The sequence below is a fragment of the Aythya ferina genome (assembly GCF_964211825.1).
Source record: "Aythya ferina genome assembly, chromosome: 7".
Taxonomy (NCBI): Eukaryota; Metazoa; Chordata; class Aves; order Anseriformes; family Anatidae; genus Aythya; species Aythya ferina.
This window is the reverse complement of record NC_140302.1, coordinates 342819-364299: the sequence shown is the minus strand read 5'-3', so window position 1 is coordinate 364299 and position 21481 is coordinate 342819. Positions and strand designations below refer to the sequence as shown.

The following is a 21481-nucleotide window of genomic DNA, read 5'->3' as shown; positions in this document are numbered from 1 at the left end:
AGAGCCTTCTGAGTACAGGAATGCTAATGAATACAACCTCTATTACAAAGTGATGGCCACAGTTTCTTTTCAAAACTAGGGATGAAATAGGGTCATGCCACTCTCTAAGAGTGATTTTCTCTAAGAGTTCACAAATGGTTTGTTGGACATGCATGAACATCCAGATTTTAAGTAGGCTTCTCTTACTATAGGTTAAATAAGAAGCATTAGGGGCTGGACTTCAGTTGAATCCTCACCATAGCCATCAACATCCTTTGTGATAAATTATCACAGAGTTTTAGATTTGTTTCTTCTTCCTCTCCCACCCCCACCCCCAAATGGAATTGGTTGGTATGAAAAGTTCCAAGAGTAGAAACAAAGCATCTTATCTTCTGTGCTCATTAAGATTCACTGTTCTAGCTTCATTTCATTTTCAACATGATATTTCATATCAACGGGTCACCTTCTGTAAAAAACACCCCACAGTAAGACAGGTTGAAGGGAAATTCTTGTGTCTGACAAAACAGCTACATCCCACATAAGATTTTCTAATGAAAAACTTGCTTGCGGATGTATTTACATGTTTCAAATAAACAAACTAGGCATCAACATCACACATTGCCAGTTCTATACAATTACCACAGTAATTAAAAACGGTAAACATTAAATGTTCTAAAACCCTCTTTCAGATCATTATCGGTGCCTTTCCTTAAAATAAAAAAGTATCTTTCCTCCTAACAAAACATCTCTTTAGCAGATAAAGAATTAGCTAAAAAAGCAGCCATCCTCCTACCCATGACATATGGGAAAACAAAGCTATTTACATATATCCCCACAGGTCTCCTTTTGCTTGCCAATTTCCAGTCTTTAAATCATTAAAGCAAAAAAAACATTTAGTTGTTAATTTTTATTAGCTTGTTTTGCTAAAGAGAATACTCGAATCAATATCAATTTCTCCTAGCAGCATTTCAACCAAGGTATTTTTTTCAGTTAGGTGGGTAACAAATAACATTCAGGAACACAGAGCTACACTTCTCCAAAATCACTCACATTTACGCACAGAAAGCATAGGTATTCTTATACCCTAATTTTCTAATAAATCCATGACAAGTGAATGTCCCTATAGATTGTACTGGAGCAATATGTTAAAAAAAAACAATGACCAAAAATAAGAGGAAATTCGACTAGTCTATTTGTTTTCTAAACAATCATTAAGAATCCCCAGATGTTCCTCCTGATGTTTTAACACTTAAGCATTCATCATTATTAAGAAACAGAGATCTAATTAGCTATTGTTTTGCTAGATAACAAGAGTAATCTTTCTTCTACATTAATAATAAAGACTCACAACAAAAATGCACTCCTCTTGTGCAGAGGCAGAGCTTTTCAAACACCCCCCTTCCTCAGGGTCCTCATTACTTTTGTAAGGACTTTCCTCTCCCTCAGGTGGCACAGCCACTCCTTCTGCAGCAGAAGGGTCTCAAATTTGTCTGTTTTCACCATGAAGTCATTATTCACAGAAGAATACATTTCATGAAGTCCCAAGCAATGGAAAAGGCCAAAAAGTAGATGTTAGTGACTAAAGCTTTATTATTATTATTATTTGTTTAACTTATTTTGCAGATCCTAGGCAGCACAGTGACTGCTATGGAGCATTTTAGAAACATTTTACATACAACTTACTCTCTCTCAGTACTTTATTTAATATAACAACAATGAGTTTTCCTGACATCAGCTAGGGAAATGAAACAAAAGGTTAATTAACACAAGAGGGATTAAACACTGCAACATTAGAAACATATTGTTTTCTGAGCAATGGCAGTGGTGAGTCCTACGACTGTCTTGGGGTTGGTTACCTCACATTCAATAATATTTGACAAAAACTTTTAATAACCTTGAGTCTTATAAAACACCCTTTTCTTTTGGGATTCCTCAAGTTCTTGCTGCTGCTGGGTTGATTCTTTGTTGCCTGATGGTCTGCAGTTGAGCCCACACTGCAACCTTTTAAACAATAGGAATTCAGAGCTCTGCTATATTGGCCAGCTAATTTGCAAAATGTACGGAAAAAGTTTGAGGCATCTGCCATATCAGATTGGTTTGAAATTGGTTAACAAGATCAAAATTAAACAGGTCACACACAGACTGACAGATAATCTCACACATGCAGAATGTATTCACAGATTTATATTTTTTTTCAGGAACCAAATCAACACAAACTGAACAACTCACTACTCACATACATGTAGACAGTCCCACTTGGCAAACAGTTTACCAAGTATTTTAATCTGAAGTTATATTTAGCCCTTGCAGTTCCTCTAATCCAGTCTAAAATTAGATCAGTTAGCATATGCATATGTTTTGTAGGATAGGAGGTGACACCATTTTCATGGGCCTCCTGGCATGGTATCAGGCTCTGTTACTTAAAAATGTCTCATGCAGATGTTTCCCTATATTAAGCAGACTTTTCTGATGCAGGATTAGAATTCAGGAGTAAATCTGAGTATTTTAGATAGGTTATAAACTCTCCAATTTCCTTCCTGTGATTACTCATTTAAATCTGGATTTCAAGGAGACTATTCACTCATTTAAGGTTACACTGGTACATCTGTTCTTACATAATTAGAGAACCATACACAAGTCCTTTCACTGAAAAAGAAGGTAAAGTTTTCATGCTTTATTCTTTGAACAAACCAATTTAGATTCTTTAATTTACAATTGGATACACACAAGTAGATCTCAGTCCCGAAACAAAACTTTCATTTTGAGGGGAAGGAGAGAAGAAAGGTTTTTTTTTAGTTTTGTTGTTAAACACACACACAATTTTTTTAATTTTTTTTTTAAACACGCTGCAAGGAAGTTGCTGACTTCGTGAAATTAAGCCTTCTATTATCTTAACTACTTGTGCTAAGTAGACAAATCTCACTGCTAACTTTGTAGCTCTTTCTTACTTAAGACTAAAGAGAATTATTTTTTTCCAACCTCATGCTATAAACCATCAAACAATTTTCTGATGCAACTGTTCTGAAGAGGCACCGAATGTCTTGTTCACTGACAACCAAAGACATTCCCTATTTCTACTATTGCTAATTAATTAGTTTTTGTTGCTGTTGTTGTCTTTCTCCTAATGTTGCACAGCAGCTATTACTAAAACAGATCCAAAGTAAACTGGGTAAATTACAGTAATCCACACTGGTAGAGTACTGCTGGATATAAGAGAAAATCCTACGAATACAGGGGCCACTTTCATTCTACATATAGAGTTGAACATAGCGCACAGAATTGCTGAAGGAAGGGTGAGTGGTGCAAGAAAAGGCACTGCAGTGAGCTCATCAGGAAGAGGGTGGTGAGATTCTACAAAAACAAACAAACAACAGTTCTATCCCCTAGTGACATCACTGCCACTATACCATTGTAACTTCTGTCCATGGCTGGTAGGAGGTTACTGAGATGGTGCTGCACTTCCCAAACTCACTTATCTTTGGGGTTCCAACCCCTCCTCATGCTACTACATGTTGTAATATTCCCCCCTTTCTAATGGTGTAAGGAGGATTTGAGAAAGCAAACTTGAATACTTCCATCATCAGTGCTCACTCAACCCTGTTAATTGGCCAATAATCCAACATTTAAAGTGACCCTCTTTCCTTGCCTCCCACGCTTCCCAGTGCAAGGCTGCTCTTGTTGTTCTTCTTAATACCATAACAGATGATTTCACTTAATTACAGCTTGTCCAAACTTATGTGGCTGCACAAGCTGGGAGATAAAAAAAAAAAAAAAAAGGCAGACCACCACAATCACTAGCTTGTCCAGCGGAGGCACAGAACAGAACCAGATTTTGCTTGGTGAAGACGGAGTGGAACTTGGGCACTAGAACTGTCATTAGGAGTCAAATATCTGCAGTCCAAGCTGTTGTTTTACAATTTGATAAGCTCCTACTTCCATACAAGGTAACCTAACAGTATCCTTAATGCAGAGCAGCGGGGAAGATCTTCACTCAAAATTAAAGCACACCGCTGTTCCTTCAGCCAACAGGATTTCTATTAGACCACAAGTGCCTGGTAGGATATCCAGTTAAGTGTTGGTGCTCAGGCTGTGCCAACTTATGAATACAATGTCAGAACTTGGCCTTTAATTATTCTTCCACAGCAAGGGGGATTCATATCCTTACTTCCAAAAATAAATGGAAAAGGGACAGTTCCTTCCTGTGAAGATTCTGTTATTTGAAGGATAAAAGTGATTACAAGGAAGCATTGGTTCTAGTTAATATATTATTCTTATCTTAAAGTTCTCGATATTATAATGGCTTTTGGAAGACAAGACATATCTTAACTTCTGTTAACAGCAAATATTAATATCAGTGGGCCAAAGCAAAATGACTTTCAAAATCAGTAAGGAATTATATCAGGGCAAATGAGAACGTTGGGTTACAGTCCAGTATGCAAAGAAGGTGGTTTGTATTTCGGGAACTGAGTATCTCTGGGTCTTTTGGTGTAAACATAACTGTTCCTTGTAAGGCATAATTTCCCTATTTCCCTCATGCTACAAATATATATTGCCAGGAAGACATTTTGGTGATGACACAAGAAAATAGGCGCCAGAGGCAGACCAGAAACAATTGCTGTCACATTGGAAATCAAATTCAAGCTGGTCATAATATGCACCAGAGCTGAACTACTGTTCCAAGTTCCCTTCCCACTCTGCTACGCATCAGCTGAAGAATTTACCCAGCCGAGAGTTCAATTCTTACTGATGGATGAGATAGGCATCTGGGAATCAGGGACTGTCAATAGTTTCTGACCCCATAGGTCTTCCAAATTGATAAACTAAACTGCAGGCTCCAAGTAGCATTACAGTAGCTCTACTTCCATTCAGAGCTCTCCTGTAACAGGGAATTATCAATGAAATTGAGGGATATCCTTATTCAATTTTCCACTCTTTCTTAAAGCCCTCTGTGATTCTCCCATCTGTTTTTGTTAGAAACAGCTTATTTGGGGGTGTCGATTACCAAAGAGAGATACAAAAACAAAACATCCAGTATTAAAAGGATCTCTGTAGGACTCAATGTTCCCCAGTAATGAGACTAATCCTATTTACTCAATTTGTACACAAAAATAATGCATTATTTCCATTTAAACAAATGCTATAATAACATGATGAATATTAAATCACTCTCCAATGGAATTTAGACATTGAGATTACATTCCTAATGGGCTCTGACTCTGAATAATACAAATTGTGAAGCATTTTTTTCCTCCACTTTTTGTTTAATTCTTCACAGTCTAATGATGCATTTGCTTCTACAATGATTGAAATAACTCTTAAAATAACTCCCAAAGCAACAGATCTAAGCATTAAATACACCAGAACAGAAACAAAGACTGCAAAAGGCCTGCACAGCAAAATTAAAGGAACAGTAAACCTTCGCACCTTCGCCCTGCTCTAGCCAAGAAGAAAAGCTTGCATATCTGTGGACAGCTAGCTAAACATTAACAACCACCTTCATAACCTTGCTGAAATCAAGGGGAGTAAGATGCCTACTTTGTAGTCATACAAATCCAAGAGGTCCAACACTCCTCACACCCGTGCAATTTTTATACAACTGAATAAGCACAGTTCTCTTGTCTTGCAGGATGATTCATTAAACTATAAATTGCTCAGATGCTATGATAAAAAGAACTTCACTGAATGGATAGTTTAATATAAAGTTATAAACGTAGAATATAACAAATGACTCCAGTATTGACTAAGTGTACAACTTGGTGTTGTGCCCTGAGCCCAGGTAACTCCAAATGCTTTGATACTCACATGGCTGAGGGAGTCACAATAGTTTCATAGATCACTTCCTGAAGAGAGGGACCATCGAGATGGAAACGTGTGCAGTTTTAATTGAGAATGTTTGACAAGAATTTACTTCTTTATTACATTAGCATGTTCTGTATTAATTACCTCACTGAAAGAGTTGTTTTTTTTTTTTGCATTCACCTCCATCTGAAAAGCAATCAAGCTTTGCTTACTCTTCATCATCCCCTCAAATACCTCCCCCTTTTTTTTCTCCTGCTAAGGAAAAGCATTCTCTCCTTCCTTGTTTCCTGACACAAAATAAATCTTCAGTTTCTTTGGGGGCTAAGTGAACAGCCTTTGTGTTTATTTTAATTCACAGTATTGATAATACTTATGTCATATTCCACCTGCAGTGCAGACTACTTACAATCCTAACTTGCATTTTCAGAAGAGAAAATTAATTGTGGCTTTACTTTTAAGTGCAGTCTTGGATTGCATGTATCAGATCTTTCCAGTTCCTGAACATTGAACAAAAAGCCGGTGCTAATAATTTTGCTACCATATATATATATATATATATACACAAATGCTGTAGCCCGTTTTAAAAGTATATGAATATAACACAAGCATATGAGTGCAGTGTAGGCATGGTAACAGCACATACTTGTTGATAGCCACACTATGCAGGAAAAACATTTTGACCCTCAGGGCTCAATCAAAATTACATTCCCTCCAATACTTATGCTCCACAAGGATTTCAGGAGCTTTCTGTTCATTGGGGCACCCAAGATTAATTCATTCTATGAAGACAATGACCAATAATATTATCTGTTCTCTAACATACACCATGCTTTACTAGCAGAGAGGAAGCAAAAAGAATCCTTCAGAGTACGTTTATTCACAGTTTATCATTGATCAGAAGAAAAAAAGGAATAGTCCTGGTCAAAGTGCTAGCTCCAACCTATCACAAAGAGTGCTGAAGAAACCCACAAAAAGGTGTACAACAGGAAAAACAAATAAAAATCAGTATCTAAATACAGAAAATATGGGAAGGACTAGAATTTCTGTTTCAGTAAAGACAGCACAGAGCAGTGATGGGAAGCCATGCCAACTCTTAATTGGGTAAAATGGAAAAGAAACCTTCCCCATTAGGAAGAATGCCAAAAAATCCTGTCCAGTGTGGCATCAGAAAGCTTAGAGAAGGAAGTGGACAATGGCAGAAAGGGAGCAGAGGGAGCATTTTCTTCATTCCATATATGAACTCTGCACATACGTATATCTACATATGTGTATACTTACATACACACACACTTGCCATGAAAGACAATAGAGACAGGAAAATTACTCACCAAAGTTAACTGCATACTGAGATAATGTGATTATATTTTCTCAGAATAATAGTATTCTTGCCTGAAGGCCTGCAAACATCCTCCAGGACAGACAGACTTTATCCTTCTATAATCCAAGTTTTAGCTATGCATTTATTGAACAGTTTCTAAATAGATGTATAAACATCTGCTACCTAACAAATGTGAACTAAGCAGACTCCCCTCCTGGAATTAGTTCCTCGGATTCCCTGCTCAAGTACACCAAATCATCTTTAAATTTCTCCTTGTCATTCACACACGCCTGAACAGTTTAGCCTTATGCCATGGCTTGAAAAGTCAGGAGACTCAAACTACCATCAGTAAGGGAAAGAAAGTCTGAGAACTTAGGACCTTCTGCAAATGACATCTACAATTTTCAAAGACCTCTTTGTTCAAAATGAATTAATTTGCACCCTCCAGTTCCAAGCTGCTGAACTTTGCTCTTTCTTTAGACACTATGCTGTGTTATGAAACATCTTTCTGTTTCATAGCATAAAGGGAAAAAAATAAAAATGAAAGAAACTAAATCACCAATAGCCACTGGTTTCAGGAAAGCTAAGCCTGGAGACTGTTAGCTAAAATGTTACAAGGATTTGCAAAAAGTAAAGAACGCACAGTGATGCCTTCAGGACTAGACTAATAATTACTTTTGACCAGGTGACTGAGCTGAAAAAAACAGTGAAAGACTGCTTCTAATAAGGCTTTCATTTAATTTTTCCATGAGCTTCCCTCACACACACATACACACTTTTGAAGGTTGTTTTTTGTTTGTTTGTTTGTTTGTTTTTTTTAAGGTACAAACAGATTTTAAATATAATGATTTTAAATTGAGGAGGCAAGCCTTCTATTCTGAAGGTGCTGAACCACACACAGCATTTTGATTTTCAGAACTTTCATCCACTCTTTACAAAGCATTTTTGAAACTCTTTGGAAGACAAAAATTATTTCCGTAACCTGCCTCAAATTTGAGTAGCACAATTTGCCTGAAACTGCCCAAACTGTTTGCCCAAAGATCTCTGAATGCCATCTGCTACTAGTGAACTTCTGGGGAGGCTGTGATAGCATGCTCTCAGAATAAAGGCTGTGCTGTAATTTTAAGACCATTTGTGTATCATAACAGGTGCTGCCCTGAAAGTATTTAGTGAATAGCTTTTATGGGAAGCAACCTCTGGCCACTGCTCACATACTCTGCTAGGAATTACGGGGGAAAAAAGGGGAGTCTTACTTTTGCTATTTGCTCCTGTTAGCACACTTACTCGTATACCTTAAAAATCAACGTACTCAAATTAATTTATAAGTAATAATTTCAAGTGAAATTGACTTCCTTTAATTACATTTAGTGTTATATACAGTGATGCATTATTAAATAAAACATACTATCACAAATGACAAAAATCCATGTTTAATTTAAGTAGCCCAATTACTTTAAGTGCTGTTACAGTCAGAAAAGTGTTTCAAGGATAAATATAGGAACACACAATACCATTTCTTCAATAGCTTCCAGATCAAATTCAATGTAAAATCCAAAAGGTCAATTTTATTTTTTTCCTTTTACCCCACGACATCATAAACTCCCCATGGGACTCTCAGAACTTGGCTGGATTTTTTCTTTCCTAGCATTCTCTGCAGCAGTAATTGTGATTATACATTATGTCAGACATAGTTTCTTCCCCCCCCCCCCCCGGAAAACCTTAATTCCATTCCATCCAGGTAAAAGTTGAAGATTTTGTATTTGTCTAGACATCCAGTAGTGCTGTTACACATGAATAACCAGGCAGTGCAGAATTTGCACATAAAAAATGTTCAAAGGATCCTGCTTCTTGTTGGAAGGAACAGAGTTACAGTCCAGTCTATACCTCCCTTTCTATTTTTATTCAGCACCAACAATGACAGAGGTGTCCAAGGACTCCCTCCCTGCATCATTGCTGTTGGGGATTGATGAGTGTAATGAAGGCTGTGGCTGGTTGCTTCAATTCAATACACAAAAACAAGAATCCCAACTCAAGCTTCTCTGCAACAGTTCCAGCTGCGATGCTCCAACTGACCAAAGCCGGGTGTTATTAATAATACATGTAAACTCAACCATATAGCACATGCAGAAAAAGCCTAACACCTTCTGGTAGCGTCAGATGTGCTGAACTGGCACATAGCAACACATGCGCAGTTGGTCCAGAACTCAAGTGCCATACTCCCTGTATTTGTGTTAAACAAATGGTTGCAGCAAAAGTCTGCAGAGAAATATGGCAGCCCTAGCAATGTAGAAGTGGCTGTCCAACAACTGAGCTAATGGCACAAGAAGCAGAAGACATCTAATGTTATACGGACAAGAATAAAGTACATTTTTATGATAAAGTAAAGCAAGTAAGATGGAGGTCACATATGCAAATGTCCTACTTTGCTTTTGATGTGACAGCCAATGCTCCACATCTGATTCTCAGCATTACATACAGGAATTGTGTAAAACTAAGCATATCTCAAATTTCATTACTAGTTTCCTTAGCAGATCAAATAATTGCATGTAGTATTTTTTGTGTAATTGAGTAGTGACCTGCACAAAAGCCCTTGTAGACCATCTCAGGATCAATTGCTAGTTGTAAAACTATTGATAGAATAATGTTTGCAACTTTAAATCAAGGGCTCTTGACAGTTAGGACTTGGAAATAAAACTACCATATAACTACTGTAGGGAAAATAAACAAACAATCAAAAAAAAAAAACAAACAGGAAACAGCACACTGAAAACCAACTGCTTTCTACATAACAGGATTCATCCAGAAGCATTCAAATGGAAGTGGCATCCATGGGTATAATGAAAAAAATCCTTACTCTCAAAAAAAAAAAAAAGAAATTAAAAATAAAGTAAAAAAACCCTTTTTTTTAGTAGTAGCAGCAGCAGGGTTTTTTTCCCTTCCTTTAGGAACAGAGCTCCATAGAGTCTTGAAAGCTCCAAAGTTCTTCAAAAGTTTCTTTTGTAAAGCTTCTGTACAACACTTTCCTTAACTAGACAACACTGTGAGTTATCAATACCAAAAATTAAAAATAAAATACTGCAGCTCCGCTCCCTTTCACAGTTCTAATATCATTTCAGTAACAAAGTAGAGTCGTAAAAAAAAACCTGTTTTGTCTTACATTGTAAAATATGCACGTGCAGGGAAGCAGAGAGACTTGATATAACCACAGAGACAAAGCGCTTCCAACAGTAAAATTAATCTGGTGAAAACATAGCTATTACTCACATTCTCTTCAAAACTATGACTTGATATTCCTCATTGCTTTTGTTTTCATATCCAGCTATCATAATCCTTCCCAAATCCTTCCTCTAACCATAGGGCTATTTGCTTACCCCAGAAGTACATTTTCAACTGTTTATTACCCAATCTTGTCTTACTGTGGGCAGCACCCACTGCTTTTAACCTATAGTCATTTTAGAGCTTGGTAAAAATCTATATGAAACTTGCCACGCTACCAATTTTTGTGTCAGAAAATTTGATTACTGATGTTTCTACATCCAGGAGGTCAGCAAAATAAAATATTACACTTCTCCTAGGCCTTTGCACACCACTGATGCAATATATGCTGCTGCACAAAACATACTCCTGTCCAAGAAAAAGCAATTCAAAACATCAGCACACTTGAAGCTTTTTAGGATGACAACCTATCTCGCTGCTATTTCAGGGTCTTTGGTAGATAGACCTAGTGCCACTGAGCACTATATGACAGCCATTGCCAACGTTGGGTCAATTCATATTTTCCCCAGAAAATTAATATCTAATACCCTGATTTAGCATGGGATTTTCATACAAACATTTAAAGTAAAACAATGCATTTAACATGACCATGACTACCTTTGAGTTCTTACTGGAGTTGCTTGGTTCCTGAATGTACCACTTAATTCTGTTACTTAAAGAATTCTTAAGACTTAAGGAAATTCTGAAACCAATTCAGTCACATGGGGAGAAATGTTTTTCTTTCCTTTTCACACATGGGAAAGCAAAGCATTAGAGGGTCTTGAGAGCCTTCTCAAAATGGTATGGCAGAGAATAACATGTCAAAGATAGGTTTCAGTCTCCTTCATTCTGGCCTTGAGCTCCAACAGCTCTACAGCACAACAGCAAGAAAGGAGATTTGTTTCATCTTATCTTAGCCATGGCTTACATGAATTACTGTATAGTCCCTTACCATCATTTTCCTATCAGGCAGCAGTCTCATCAGGAGAAAACTCCCATATTGATCAACAGGAAGTAGATTTCTGTACCTCCCCTGAAATTATGCATGAACCATAAAAGAGAGAAGTGAAAAAACAAGGGTTGAGTCATAAAGATGCATTATTTATATGAAATCTCTCTATAATTGTACAAAAGCTCATTTTTCCTTATACAAATACAGGAGAACTGTATGGGTATGTATTAACTGACCTTTCTTCCACTCTTGTGTCATTGAGAAGAGTTCGCATGCTACAGCTTTCAAGTCTGAGGTCACTGGAAGGTCACTTTTCCAGAACCAAGCTATTATACAATTCTTCAGCACAAAAGTGACAAAACCTAAAAGCTGGTTTCAGGTAAGATGCAATGACACAGTCTGAACTCTTCCGCATTATGCAATTCTCTTTAAAATGCCTGCGTCTTTCCTGCGACCTCTCTCCATTTCTTGTTACAGGTTCAAAAACAGAATTTTAGGCATGTTACTGTGAAGGACCACATTCTTTCAATGAAGTTATGCATACAGATTTCTATCTGTTGCTTCAGTGAAAAAATGTCAGATAAAGTATATTTTATCACAAGTACAAATCTATTAAGGTATTTTTTCTTTAGGCTGTTCAGTGATTCAGTGACTACTCTGTATTTCTGACTGCAAAGTCTGTTACTTTCCCTTAATTTAGCAAGTGCAGAAATTATAATACAAAATGTATGTCTGTTAAGGGACAAGTAATTCATGCGGTAAATATTTTTCAGCTCCGGTATAGTGCAGAATTACTGTAAACACAGGAGTTCTTTAAATTGGGCAATGTTATTTTGTCTTTAAAAAACTTGACAGTTTCCACAAGGAGGACACCAAGGGATTGGCTCATTTTTAGAGATCAGCAGATGGACAAATTAAAACATTACTCCAGGGAATAGTATAACTTCCACGTAGTAGGTAGAGAAGGACTATTTGTTAAACTACAAGCGCCCAATGCTGGAAACCCTCCATAATGACAAACGCACGTTCCTCTAGTGACCTCCCTCCTGAAAGCCAGCAGTCAACTCCTGCATTTTGAGCGGGGAAGTGTCGCTGAACATGCATAAGTACAGCTCTGCTGAAGCAAACTAACGAGGGCAATGGGCATGCCCTGAGAGCCAGGTGCTGTTCTTGAGCTCAGCATGCAATTTCCTGGGCACTAGGTTATTTATCCTGTATTCACCAATGCCTGCCCAAAGTTGGCAAGGTTCAATTGCCAAGTGCTTCTTTACAGAAACTCCTCCAACCAAATTCTTATGAAAACATCATTGTAATGGAATTCTTATAAGATAGTTGTCCCTTTCACATCAAAGAGGAAATAGTGCACGGGCAGCTGCAGTATACAACATGTTCTCAACTGGAAGGAACATAATACGTGCAGCAATCCTCCATTCCCTTTTAGAGTTTGTTTTATGGGTGACAGGTGAAGGACAGTCTGCTATAAACAGAAAAGATTAATTTGATATCTAAATTTACAGACCATGTAAATTAAGGGCTTCAGGGTTTGGTATAGAGATGTTAACCCTTTGCAGAGAAGGGCAAAAAACCTGTATTAATAGAAAAAGAGATGGGATAATATATAAAACCAGGTTTGCTACAAGGGAATATGGGTGACAACAGGTTCTACTTAAGGCATCTGCAGTGTTACCAAGGCCAGGAATCTTGGGGGTTTAAACTGCTCCCTTTGAAGTTACTTTCTTGAAAGTAACTGTTTGAATAATTTAATCTTCTTAAGTCCAACCCTAATGCTATATAGCAACATTACCATCACTACAGGAAGGCTACACCAAAAGAGCACCTACCATGTACATTGCGTTTTTTGCTTTCAAAGCATTCAGTAGTGGAGCATTATATAGGACAGTAATAATTGACAGCTTATTTGCTAGGTTGCTACATTTTTGAGCCTACAGTTTACTTCTAATGCAAGTTATCATGGCAACTTCTCATGCTTAAAATAATTTTATATAATTAAAAACGTGATAGAGCCTCAATTGATTTCCCACTTAAAATCATCCTCCTCATCTTCTGCCTGGTCATTTGCTCTTCTTCAATAGCATATCTAACAAGTCAACCCTTTGCACAGTCCGTTTTTTTTTTTAATAAAAATAAATGAGTGGCCCAAATTCAAAACCAAAGATGTTATCTCTGATTCACCAGTGAAAATCCTCCATAATATAGTATGAATACAAATAAAGAGCTACATTGTAATTGGTGAAGTTTGTATAAAATCTAAACTATATACATATACAGAGATACACGAGATTATCTTTCCAACTACAATCTAATGTCAATTTCCTTTCCCTATATTCTGTTCATACTAAGTCACCACACCAAAAACATGCATATCACATTTTAAACCCAAAGTGTTTACATGGTTTTAAAACATTGCATAGAAAATTTATTTCCCCTATTACAGATGCTATATACTAAGATGAGAGTACTGAAAATACTGTAAGTTAATCATATGGAACAATGTTCCTATCCGTTGAGCAGATTAACAAAAAATATGCACTCACTTCCCTTCACTCAGATCTTGGCATGATGCAAGGTTTATTTTTTTTTGCTTCTTTACACCCATTACAGGGTAGTAAATTTCTTTGGACATAGACTTCTTTTCCCTAAGTTTCAGACCAAAGGAAAAAAATTGCTGAAGGAGATGCATCAGATGTAGTAAAAAAGCTAACTCTACCTCTTGGTTTAATGCCAAGAAGTATAACACTGAAAGTTACTCCTAATGGAGAATAGTGAGAGGAAGCATGTGCAAAAAGATATGGCAATAGTTATTTTGAAAATTAATTTTTAAAGAGAACAGTACTCAGCTTTGATAGAAAGTGTTTTCAGGGAATGGGTAGAGGCCACGCTGAACTTCCTTGCGCAGCTACATGACCTCTGCCAATCAATGTCAACACTTTATTAATTTTTTACTGAAAAAGTGTGAGATGATTCAAACTTTGGCTGTCTTGGTAGATGTTGCTAAGCAACTTTGCTGCTTGTCTGAGAATTAGTTTTCACTGCAACCTTTCCTTCAAATCAAAGACCCGTGTCACTTAAAACACTTTGCCCTTTGCCGAGGAAGAGCCCAGAAAGTTCTACCCCCTTCCCTTTTATATTTTTCTCTCCTTTCCCTAGTTTAAAAATCAATTTCATAGCATCTGAAATCCTCCGCTTTACTCACCGTAATCACTGTCATAAAAGACTATGAATTTCTGCCATCGCAGCTCAGTGACCAGTTTCAGCATAACGTCGTTGAGGCGGACTGGTGGTCGGGCAGCCAGTGTGTACTCCTCCTCCTCCAGGCTGGGGTTCAGGTGGCAGGCTGTGCGCGGGGAGCCTCCTGTGTTGCGCTGCACAAAGAGGTGTGGGATGTGCATGGCATCCGTCAGGGACTGCAGGGCGTTGGCCGAGGCACAGCCAGTGGATGTCACTAAGGCTAAGATCCCTAGGGTCATCAGGTCACAGGCTGGAGAAGAAAAGAAATAAAGTAGGGTTGAAGCAGGCTTAAAAAACTCCTTGACTGATCTGGATGCTATGAACAGTACAAGACAGGCTTTACCCTTGCCATTAACAGAGAGCTGAAGAGATTTCTGTTACAGTATCAGCTGAAGCCTTTCAGAGATAGGTCCTGTACCTTTACAGTAGGAGACAGTATCTGCAATCTGTACAGATAAGACCAAGTTGAGAACAGATACCATTACTGTCCTCATTTCTTCAGACTGAAGCCAATGCAAATGGAGATTACAGCCCTTGTTGTGAGGGCTCTAAGTGCACCACCCACCTCTGACTTGGTCATGCACATTGGCTGTGGGCTTCAGACAACAGAGAGTGATTTCAGTTTCAAGGAAATTTCTTATACAACAGAGTTTTGAAGGATTTTTAAATTGATGAAGAAACATTCACTGCTTGCCTCTCAGAGCAACAAGGAAACAACAGAAGTGCTCATTAGAATGAAGGCAAGTCATGAATGACTAAACATTTATTAATAACACTGTAGTTGTCTGTAAAAAGATCTGGGAAAGCACGTACCACTTAAAATCACAGCATCTACATTTGAGCCCACCTGCTTCAAAGAACAAAGTGTTACTGAGCTGGAAGTGCAGGGAGGGCAGTGATGGTGGCAGAGGCCTGTGTGGCCTGGGCATTGGCTGCCGCCCTCACGGCTCGCTCCTTCTGGTCAGTCACCCTGATGTTCAGCTGGCGCTGGAAAGGGTTTCCACCCAAAGCCCCTAGCTATACCTCAGCAGCTATTTAGTCAGTATGTGGTACAGTGTGTCTCCAGGAGCTCCTCAAGCAGCACAGTGAGCTCTCACCCGCCTTCCAGCTCCCCAGGGCAGCCTGTGAGGAGGGCTGGGGGCTTGCTCAGGGTTTCAGCAGCATCGGTCCCCATGCGACCGCCTGCATAAGCACAGCCTGCCCAAAGGAAACCACCCCGTTTCCCTGGGTGCTGCCTCGGCACAGAAGAGCAGGCTGCCCACGCATGGCACATGCTATGAGGCTGCCAGGGCACGTGCCAGGCAGGGTGGGACACGCATCCCCCCAGTCATGGAGCAGCTCCGCCAGTCTCTGGTGGAAACAGACTGAGCAGAGTGGTAGGAAAATGAACACAGCATGCTAGAAGGATTTCTTTGTCCTCCTCCGAACACTTCCTTTTGTATCTCCACATTCAGAGGCCAAAGAGCCAAAGGAGTGGGACAGGTTATGAATAACTATTAATAATTAACTGTTAATTATCAAATAATTATATAAAGCCATGATAATTAAATACATAAAGCTGTGCCTAATGCAACCAATGAATCATTTCACCAAATATCTTCTTAGAACAGACAAAATAAATACTTTTCACTTTTATATGAATAACAAAATATGTTTGATCCTCTCTCCATACAGAGCATTCAACATGTATCCTAATGCAGCAGAGAAAAATGAAATGCTACTTGATGGTCTTTACAATAAACATATGTCAGCTGCATTATCTAAATTTACTCTGTGTTAATTATAGTTATACGAAATTGTTCTTTGTTTTTCTTGAGAGCTGACCTGATTTAGCAGTGGGGAGTCATTACATTTGCCAAATGGGAGACCCAGGTTCAGGAACAGATTTGATTTCCCAGGCTCTTTGCCAGAGAAAATGGAACATGCCATACAGGTAATTTATTTAGTCACAGTAGGGGAGGGAACAGGAAACAGAGAAGTGGGAACAGAGGGAGAGAACAGCAGAGCTGAGCTATAGACCCCTGCAGAGAACACCAGCCAGCGAGCTTTGCCACCACCAAGGGCGAGAGAAGCAAAGCCACACAGATCCACAGAAGAAATAATTTACTTGCACAAGCAGACGGAAGAGAAGAAACAAAGCCCTTTCAGACAGAAGGCTGCATTCAGACAGTCACTTATTCATGCAATATAGAACTGATCATCAGTTGCATGACAAGAGATAACTTCATTCAGCAATTTACACTAATAAAAAGCTGCTAACATACTAGCCGCAAAGAGACCAAAGAGATATGACAGCCCACGAACAGTCCGTATTTCTCCCCACACAGCCCAAAGAACACAGCTGAAATACCTCAGTGATGTCTGTTTTGGTTGAGGGACACTGTTTTGCAGTTTGTACCAATGGGTTAAAATGAAGAATTAGTCAATCAGCTTCTACATTCTGATATTTTGTCAATTGACTCTGTTCTGCCTGAAAGTATATGCTACACAGTGCTTTCTCCTCTTGCCTTTGTTTTGCAATAGTACAGCAGGAAATATAAACTGGAATGACTAAAGAGAAAGGTTTCATATTTTCTGAATCACGTTTAGTCAAATCACAGAACGTGAAACAGTGCATGTCATTTTCAATAGAAGACTTTTGCTGAATAAAATGTGACTGATTCCAAGAAGTTCAAGTTCAACCTCTCCAGCCTTACTGTTCTGAATGCTGAGAAGCTTTTAGCACATTAAGAGAAGTTTTTTCTACATGAGTAACACAACGGGGAACACAACTACAAAGTACAACAGACTCCAATTCATTAAAAAAATTCTCAAGTCTTAAGACATCTTGAAATTACTTACCAAGAGAATGTTGAAAAGATTACAGAATCCCAGAAGAAAACTGGTGAGAATGTTTAGAACTTTCTCTTCATCCCCCCACCCCCTTTCTCATTCCCCCATGTTCCCCATGCATGGCTATGCTTTATTGCATGCAAATTTTTGTGGCATGAGAAAATATTTGTAATTTTGTTTTAGTTTATACTAGCTATGGATTTTGAGCAACCATCAAGCATCCCTGACCATGTGACTGAATAAATAAGTAATTCTGTACCTCGGCTATAGTTTCACAGGCACTCAAAAGAACCTGAACTTTTTGTACATTAATTTCATAACCCCCATCCTTATTTCCTTAAAACTGAAATTCAGAAATTTGAAGCACTGTGGTTCATATAAACTTAATAACAAGGGAGAGAGGAATCCAAACACATTGATCTTAAGCGATCTTTCTTATTTACTAGAGATGTACCACACTTTCATCTAGTGAAGACACTTTCCTATTTATTTACGCTGTAGGTAATAATCTCAGATTTAAAGAAATGCTTTTAAATCTGAGTTCTACAGATAAAAGATGCAACGTTCTAGCAATCTTGCCTCTGGATTATTGCTATTCATATAGCAGTGAAATTACTAATTTACTGTATCAAACATCTTCATTGTCAGGATACATTTTAAGAGGATACCAACATCCCACAAGCCATACTGCAAGAAATGTGCATGTTAACCTGGTGAAAACATGATCATCATACTTAGAGAATAAATTGGCATTCAAACTATTTTAGCAGATAAAATTATTTCATGGTAGGTTTTGGTCAATATTTTCTTCTAACTGCAGACCATCTCCCAAGTTTATCCTTGACTGTTTATAAATTAGATTAATTGATAATTTAGGAATCATCTCAGTGAAGCATCTCTCCTAACCTATTCTGAAAATGACTTTAAACAACTCCCTTTTTCAAATCTGCTTGACATATTGTCTTAAACTGTTATTTCCATGACAGAAGAATAGATGAATTCCCCATCTATTGCATGATTTTCTAACATTTACCTTCTATGTAAGCAGTATCTTTTTCTAGGTTTTGTGTTGGATATTATCTCTGTCATGATATTGGCAGAAGTAACACAGGTTTACGTATTTGGGTAATCTTCTAACACCCGTTTTTCTAACTTGACTCTAACATCATAGCTATGCACAGTAAACTTTTTCACATTCTTGGACCACACCTCTATCTCCTTTAACACCACAAGTGAGCCTGAAAGACTGCTTATGATTTTTTCATACTGCACCTTATCTCTACTGCCTTTTTTAATGTGTGGGACTCTGCGGCATATGACACTAGAATTCTGCTAGAATCACATTTAAGATCTTGCTCTTCTACAGGTGCTTCCTGTGTTGCCATCCTGTTTCTCAAGACGTGTGGACAACAAAGTTTGTCACCATGTTCACAAGGATATTTGTATTAAGGGCTTTAGCTCAGATCTCCCTATAATTAAATCCCTCTCTCCAAACTACATATAATCAAAATACTCAAAAATAAACTGTTATCTTGCTCCTGGCAACATGACAATATGACTATCTTTCAGCCTCCCCTTTCAGTGGTTTCCTATTATTCAGGATAGGATACTAACTTGTTCCTTTGTTTCCACAGTTATCAATAGACCAGCTGCCACTAATTTCTGATCTAGTAATATATCCACCTACTGGCATTCGCACAGCTTCTTCAGACTTCAAAGCCTTGATGTCTCTCACTTCTGTGTATCACTACAGCTGGTCCTACCCACTTTGAACCCCATCAGATAAATCCTCCCTCTTTTCCTCGACATTTTTTCTTCCTTTTCCAGTTTGACTAGCCCTTAAGAGCTCTTCACTGCACAGAGAATGGAAAATTATCCTAATAAAATAACTTGTGCTTTAAAAAATTTCTACTGTTTGAAAATTGAGAGGTTGCTGCCTTTTTGCTTAGAAAGATTTTCAAATGAAGAGAACATCAGATGCAGCAAGGGAATAGAAATACAGTCACACTGCACATACCTGGTGTTTCTGATGTAGTAGCCTGCAATGAAATGATTAACAAAGTTGGCACTTAAGTGTTTGTAATTAGGTTTCAAAGCTACCATCCTGCTGAGATGAGGGACTTAACATTTGCCTTAGTATTATTGTCTCAGTCAATTTGGCTGATAAGTTATTTTTCACATAGTTTATCTTTGAAAACCAGAAGGAAAAAAAAAAGTATTATCAGAACATCAATTTCAAGAAAACATAGCAAATTCTAGGAAGAATATCTTTTGGAAAACTAAATCACTGTATTTCCTGAAATTATCAAGGCCTGTAATTTATTCTGCTGAAGGTGCACAGTTGGCAAGTCTACCAAATACCCTAGCAGATGCAAAATATGTGCTATACACAAACAATAAACTAGCTATTGTATTATTCCTCTATACAAAATTTAACCAGCAATTTGATTCGTTTGTCAATTTATAAGTGAGCAGATGCACCTAAAGGTTTTGAGTAAAACATTGGAATAGACAAGAATTAGGAGATAAAAACATACCCATTCAGAAAGCTGATAAACTGTAACTTTAATCAAGACATAAGGTCTTCATGAAACTCATCCATGAAGGTATTTTTTAAGTTAAATGAAAGAAGTCCTTCTGGGAGATTGGAGCACTAAGATGAGATAAAAAGGATGATGGCAGAAGAAAAAAGACAGCAGCCCTCCCAGCAATAGTTCAAAACAAGAGGGATGATGATACAGTCCCTTCAGGAGAGAGAGAAAAAAAAAAAAAAAAAAAAAAAAAAAAAAAAAGCATTTTCATGCACATCTAAACAAAAAACAAATGTCTCTAAAGTAGTACAAGAAACTTCTATGAAGTCAGGGGCACAAACTTACAACAAATACGATCATGTAGAAAAGTGGCAAGACTTTTAGCTACCTACATTTGCATTCTGTTTAGGTCTTTAAAAGATCTTTAAAATTTAAATGCTTTTGTGCAAAACCACTCCATCAGGCATGTAGAATTAAAGTAATCTTAATACCACTGAAGATATTCCTATTAAAATTATTGATCTATAGAAAGATTCGCTCCTACTATTGATGAATTGAGGGCAATATCAAAATCAAGATCATTTAACCACTCTCTCAACCTTATGGTTCACTAAGTGGGGTTTCCAAAATAATGTTTTCTTCCTTACTTTACATTTGGATTATGTTTGCTTACTCTTCAGTTTTTTTCATTAACTGAGAAGGGCAATTTATTATAAATGTGTATTATTAATACCTAGTGTCAAGTTTTGCAGTTTGCCTTTCTTTGGATGCTCTGCAATTAGAATCTTTTTTCTTTTCCCGTTTCTATAGGCTTTTGCTTACTTTACATTCTGCATTTACAACCTCCTTTTTTCAGGTAACTAAGGAATTATTGTATTGTTAGAAATACACAAACTTCTCACAACAGAATAACCATTAATAGAGAAAAAGATAACAGACGTCAACCATATAGATATTATATGTAGCACTTTTATTGCTGCATCATCTTTATGCAGTGAAGATGATTGTTTCTCATTCCACTATACAGACCTTCAATCAAAACAAAATGCATTTTAAAAGAATGAAGCAAATTTGAAATTAATAATGGTTTGTTGTAAAAATCAAACCAAACAAACCTCCTAACTAGCCCAACTTGGATCGTTTTTTAGATACAGCATTTAAGAGCAATAAGTATTCCCTTTTATTTAAGCATCTGTTATTCTGTATTTGGGATCAGAAACCAGGCATTCTTAGATCCCACAGTCCTTGATGTGACTATCTTGGAAGCTACAGGAAAGTCTGACATAGCCTCACCAATAGCTCCCGATGTCCTGTGTTCCCCTGCTCGCTAGCATTCAGAAGCCCAATGTGATAAAAGAGAACAGAGCATAGCTGGTGTTTGTCAGATGGGTAATCCTGCTGGACTTCCCAGAAACTTGGTATTTATTTACCAGCAGTGAAATGGCCATTTTGACCCTCCACAGGGTATTTTTTGCTACTTATTTTTGTAATAACTTCCAACTAACAACACAACACTAGATAACATTGAAATAAAAGAATTATTGCTTAAACTTTTTCTGATTTTTT

The 21481-nt window shown here is 37.6% G+C and overlaps 1 protein-coding gene across 5 annotated transcripts in view; it reads right to left on the bottom strand.

Moving 5' to 3' along the window:
* Nucleotides 1-21481, bottom strand: part of GRID1 (glutamate ionotropic receptor delta type subunit 1) — a 531300-nt gene that overhangs the window by 293460 nt on the left and 216359 nt on the right. For all 5 annotated transcript variants that reach the window (XM_084525443.1, XM_084525445.1, XM_084525447.1 and 2 more), the window contains one exon: nucleotides 14518-14802. In XM_084525443.1, coding sequence (XP_084381569.1) covers nucleotides 14518-14802 — 285 coding nt within the window. The remainder of the gene's footprint in view (nucleotides 1-14517; nucleotides 14803-21481) is intronic.